The sequence below is a fragment of the Pagrus pagrus genome, assembly GCF_965226575.1.
Source record: "Pagrus pagrus genome assembly, chromosome: 21".
Lineage (NCBI taxonomy): Eukaryota > Metazoa > Chordata > Actinopteri > Spariformes > Sparidae > Pagrus > Pagrus pagrus.
The window spans coordinates 7,514,869-7,520,868 of NC_140208.1; the positions used below are offsets into that span (position 1 = coordinate 7,514,869).

Genomic DNA, 6,000 nt, shown 5'->3' on the forward strand with positions numbered 1-6,000 from the left:
GCAGAGCTCCGGCGCCTCCTGTAGACACGCAGCCCATTAGAATGAGAATGGAGGCTGAACGCAGAGGCACCGGGCTGCAGATGACATTTAACACTGTCAGCGGACATATAACTCCTCGACTGGAGTACGTAGATGCGCCCGCATGAATATGAATGAGGGTTTTGTGTGTGTGTGTGTTTTTGCTGTCAGGTCCCCTGGTGCGTCTGGTGGGTGGCAGCAGCAGAAAGGAGGGTCGAGTCGAGGTGTATCTCCATGGCGACTGGGGAAGTATTTGCGACTCGGGCTGGAACGACCTGAACGCGGTGGTGGTGTGCAGACAGCTCGGACACAGGTAACTTATATTGAGGTCCTCGTAATAAGCGTTAGTTAATAGGTGATATCAATCAAGCACCGATAATTCACGTGTCTCTGTCGCCAGCGGTGGAGCGGTGGCAGCCCGAGGGTTCGGTCAGGGCAAAGGGCCCATCCACCTGGACCAGGTGAGGTGCACGGGGAAGGAGGAGTTCCTGGGGGAGTGTCCCTCTCTGGGCCAGAGCATCCAGGGCTGCAGACGCAGGCAGGACGCAGGGGTGAAGTGTGACGTGGCGCCTCGCCAGGAGGCAGCGGTGCAGGCGAAAAAACCTCAAGAGCTGAGCTGTGGGCTGAGGAAGCTGGTGGAGGAGGAGGGCAAGAGGAGGAACCAGGGCGAGGAAAACATGCTCAGGTAGGATTCAGGACTTAACATAGTAGTTCGGTATGTCTGTGGTTTTATCCCGGTGACTTACAAACTCACATTGAGGCCCCATCAGTGATATTGTCCACAATAAAATGAATATATGGTTTATTTGTTGCACAAGGAATAAATGAAAAAAGTCCTTCTTGACTTGATGAAGCTGTTAGGGGGCAAGTAATAGTTGCTGGGACTCTCTTAGGAGCTTGATTATATGCACAGCGAGCAAAAACAGCTCATACTCCACAGATAAAACACAACTTTATTCAATTGTTCAATTCAGGATTTACAATTTACACCAAAGACGGAAGAGTAAAACCAGATTTTGAAAAATGGTCCTCTAGAAAACTAGTTCAGGCCCCAATGCGAGACTTGGAACGCTTCAAAAACATTTGCTGAGCTGCTTTGAAAGACTGGATTATTCAGATCGCATCACTGGCCTTCATTTACTGCTGTGTTACTGCCATCAGCTGTCGATCAGTGGAATAATGTGTGAACGTCTGCAGGAGAGAGCGTCGCCTCAGCCCCGTTCTCGTTCTCATGGAGGGAAGTGGAGGCTGCGAGGCCGGGCGGAAGTTTCTTTTTTCCCTCTGAAAGCTCATGACACACAACTTGTGTCATGAGTTGTTCGCCATGTTCTTGAACAGATTCTGACCCATACTAGATTTTTAGGGCCGATGCTGACACTGATAATAGCGAGTGAAATAATCCGACATTCATATATTGGATAGACACATAATATTTTGCAGATATTTTATGGTTTAACAATAAAATGTTTTGTCTAAAATGACTTCAGTGCACTGAAAATAATATGAATGACCCCATGAATCGATTTTATCATTTTAAAATCTGTTAAAAAACGTCCTGATATCGGGGCTTATCAAAGACTTATACACTGATACAATATGACCGTGCACGTCCTTTTTTCTCGTGTGCACAGAACTGAGAGTATTTCCTGTGGCAGTTTCTTTCAAAATAAACAAAAGAAGACGTGTACTGTCAGCCTGCAGTGAGCAGCATGCGGCTGACGAGATGACAAAAAAACCCCTTCAGGCACTCATAAAGAGAAGAGAGAAGGAGTTATAACTGAGATTTGTTTCCCGTTCTCCGTCAGGACCACGTGGCCGTGGCAGGTGTCGGTGTGGCTTCAGTCTCAAGAAAAAGATGGCGGTCCTCTCTGCAGCGGCACTCTGATCAGCCCCTGCTGGGCTCTGACATCGGCGTACTGCGTCAGCAGGTAAGTCACTTACTTCTTACATTCGTGAGTATAAATCCGCCTGCTTCTCTCCTCTATCACCCTCTCTCCTCTCTCCTCTCTCCTCCAGGTTTGGCAGCGACCCGTCCAGGTACGTGGTGCGCGTCGGGGCTTCGGAGCAGACCGTCACCCCGGAGCAGGTGGTGGTTCACAGGAAGTTCAAGGGTCAGAGCGGAGGTCACGATCTGGCTTTGTTGAAGCTGCCCAACAGCAAGGGCCACTGTCTGACCTTCGACCCCAACACCAACGCAGCATGCCTTCCTCCTGCAGACAGAGCGTCAGGTGGAAGCGCTCCATCTTCTTGCGTTGTCATGGTTACCGCTGGCTGGACAGGAGCAGGTGGGTGTTGTTCTCTCGAGCGTGTGCTGCATGTGTCTCTTAATATCAAACAATATTCAGGATGTGGCTAAAAATATGTTTTCGATGCAACAGCGGCGAACGCAGCAACATTTTCATCATGATCCTATTTAATAAATCACGTGTACAGGCACGTTTTTCATCGACTGCAGTAAAATGTGGTTTCATGAATGAGTTTGATGATCGTCTGACTTTTCCTGTTGCACCAAAGAGCCTCACTTTTTTCTTTTTCTCCATCATCAGATTAAAATGTAACTTTGTCATAGCCTTTGCTTGTGTGTGTGCTCACTATTTATTACGCAATCTGTGTTTGTGACGTGCCGCTCCTTTAATCATCTCCTCCATCCTCTCTCCTAGACTCAGTTCTTGCATCCTGGGTCCCTCTGATGTCGTCATGGCAATGTAAGAAGCGCTATGGCGACAGCTTCTCCAGCCACGGCACCCTGTGTGCCGGCAGTCCTCCGGACACCAGCCTCCTCCATGACGACAGTTGTCAGGGCAACTCCGGAGGCGGCCTGGTGTGTCAGGAAGAGACGGGTCGTTGGGTCCTCACCGGGGTCGTTGCCGGGGGATTCGGCTGCGGCGACCCTTCCTCGCCCTCGCTCTACACGCGAGTCAGCCGCTTCAGGAGCTGGATCGATGAGGTCATCGACGCACGTGCCGAGGAGGCGCGCACACGCGCAAACACGCAAGAGGATCTGACACACAAAGACACAACGCACACACACGAGGAACACGAGGATGAAAACCTCCACGTGCACGGCAAGCTCCAACACGCACACGATCAGCAAGAAACAAACGAAATCAACGACATCACACACACTCATCACTCGCACGCCAGTCAGCACGCTCACACACACACCAAAAGCACACACGCCCACCGCGAAGCCGACACAAACACACAAATTCTGGTCTGATTGAGGCCGTGCCATTGGCTTACCATCTGTGCCATGTGACCGCCTGAGGAGGGAGAGTTAAAGGAAAGTCAGAAGTAAACTTTACCAGTAAAAGAAAAGAGAGATGCTCCTAACTTAAGTCAGTACAAACGGCCGTCTCTGTGCTCATTTCAAATCTCAGTGTTGTGAATCCCGAGTGTTTTATCCGTCGGATGAGTACAGCAGTGTGGGCAGACCTCCCCGAGCTGCCAGGATGACAGAGTGAGTGTGTGGGTGATTTTTGGTGCTTTAAATGCGAGTTACAGCCCGCTGAGAGGCAGAACGATGACTGATGGGTCGGCAACATTTAGGTCGAGCCTGGCATGCTGATCAGGGCCTCTCACCAATACTGAAAATCAAAAATATTCAGCATGGCATGTATTTAAAGGACAATAGTGTTAGTATAAAAACATTCGGGGGATACTTCTGAGATGGTCACACAAGAATCTATGCTAAAATTCACCTATTAAACGTGCGTCTTCTGTGCGACTAACCACCAGAACATCTAGAATAACGGCTGATTGTGTATCATCATCGTCCCTCTATGATCATTAATATAGTTAAACTCCTTCATCAGGCGACGCTCGTCCCGAGTTTTGATTAAAAAATTCAGATGCGGGCGATGTTGCTTTTTTCAAACAGGGCTGTTAACTTATACCTTTACTGGACCCAAGACTAAGCTATTTGACTGAGGAGCATACCGGCGATTTTTCATGTCTGACCACTGCTGACTATTGTAAATCCTAAAGCTCATGGTGACATCCAAAGGGGTGCAAAGTACAAAATGGGGGGATGCAGTGTCTTTTGAAGGTCAAAATATAAACCATAAATAAACACAGAAATAAATCAGGACAACAAAATAATTAAATCCAAAAGGTTGCTCCAAATAGAAACCAATAATGTTGCAAGACCGTCAGGGAAGCTCTCCTCAATCGCAGAGTTACCTACAACCCTACAACACATTGATACACATCTGGCCACTTAATCAGTCGTATACATGTAATATATGATGTTAATAAATAGATCAGCTATAAGCGTTAAATTAACCTTTGCTGTTGGCTTATTAGAAACAGAGCTCGACCTGAAATATAAACATTATTAGTGACTTACTAACATTTATAATGGAAGGCTTTTTATTAGAAAGTGAGACACTCATCGACCTTTATTAACGACTTGAGAGATTTCTCACAACCTGGCAACCCAGACGTTGTTAGTGGCTTACAACTGAGCTGTAAAGTGATCATTTATCAATAAATAATAATATGAAAGCCTACACTTACACCCGCAGGATGCAGAGAGTTCAACGTGATCTTCTTCTTTGGCCTTCTTGAACTTCAGCGCCGCGTCGTAATTGTTGCGACTGCCTTCCAGGAAGCTTTTTTTGCAAACATGAAAAATCAATTAGCGGACTCTTGAAACTAGCACGCATCATAATAAATGTAAAATCTGCATTTATTTTGCCAAAGCCACATGATTGTTGAGAGGTTCAACTCTTTCCAGATCAATTAAACTGCATTACCCGACAACAGTAATGGTTTTAAGAGGCTGCGCATTGATTTTCTATTATAAAGCGGAAACAGAAACCACCTGGAAAGCAGGACAAAAAAAAACACTAGAACTTCGGTTTAGTCAGCAGTTATATCAAGTGTAGATAATTTCTTGTATTTAAGGAGCTTAAAAACATGCAAAAACACCGGTATGTTCCTTTAAACTGTACAGGACACTTCTCCTTTCAAAGCCATCGGTCGTGAAATATCTTTTTGTACTGATTCCTGCAGGTGGCTCTAGATAGATAGATAGATAGATAGATAGATAGGTAGGTAGATGGATAGATAGCTGCTCCTCCTGAGTTTAGATAGTAAGTGTGCTGCATCATTCTTGACTGAATTAGATAGCCCCGAACTCTCGAAGTTAAATGTTGTCTGTTCTGTTGTACTCCGAGCAGATGCGTGATCTAACCACAAGATGGCGACGTCGCTCTATTTTCACAGGGCCGGCGGTCGTTGGACAACACGGCCCTGATGGTTCTTTTTTTATACTGTTGCTCTTCTAAGTGTTACGGACTTGACTTGTGCTTTTGATGTGCCGTGAACCATTGTGTCGTGAAAGCATCTTGTAACCTGCGACTGCTGTTTTTCTTCTCTCCAACATGGACCTGTCCCCCATGCCTGTTGTTATAATCCTGTACATAAAACTCGATCCTACCACTGCTCCTTCCTACCTGAGAATTGATGTTCTACCATGCAGATTCCTGTAGGTTAATGTAGATACTGTATGTCTGTGGCCGGACGCTGGGGGAGGCAGGGTAAAGTGTACAAAGGCCTACTTTACCTGTGTCGAAGCCCTCAGCTGTTCCTCAGTGTAATGTGCTGAATCATGGTTGAGTATTAAAACATATACCTGGTGAGAACAAGTCTGCAGTGTGTGTGTGTCGCCTCTCTTCTCTCTCTTATTCGACGATGAGCTCCAGTGTGCAGGATTTAACTGAATACAATATTCATAATTATGTTTTCGTTAGCGTATAATCACCTGAATCTAAGAACCAGAACCACTGTGTCGGCGATGTCGTTGGTGTCGACGCTGAATCATCATCCAGGACCATAATTGCAACTGACCAATCACATTTTTGTGATGTCGTAGCTTTGGGACTCGGGCGAAAAAGACACAAATATCTTTTCGGAAAACTGGAAAACTAAAATGTTATATGAGCATTATGGAGGATATATCAGTTAACTGTGCTATGA

The 6,000-nt window shown here is 46.2% G+C and overlaps 1 protein-coding gene across 1 annotated transcript in view; it reads left to right on the top strand.

The window, feature by feature from the left end:
• Positions 1-5,670, top strand: part of LOC311250299 (neurotrypsin-like) — a 28,931-nt gene extending 23,261 nt beyond the window's left edge. Inside the window, exons 10-14 of the mRNA XM_084341926.1 lie at positions 190-331; positions 419-703; positions 1,824-1,946; positions 2,035-2,303; positions 2,679-5,670. Coding sequence (XP_084198052.1) covers positions 190-331; positions 419-703; positions 1,824-1,946; positions 2,035-2,303; positions 2,679-3,238 — 1,379 coding nt within the window. The 3' untranslated portion in view covers positions 3,239-5,670. The remainder of the gene's footprint in view (positions 1-189; positions 332-418; positions 704-1,823; positions 1,947-2,034; positions 2,304-2,678) is intronic.
• Positions 5,671-6,000: the final 330 nt, after the last annotated feature.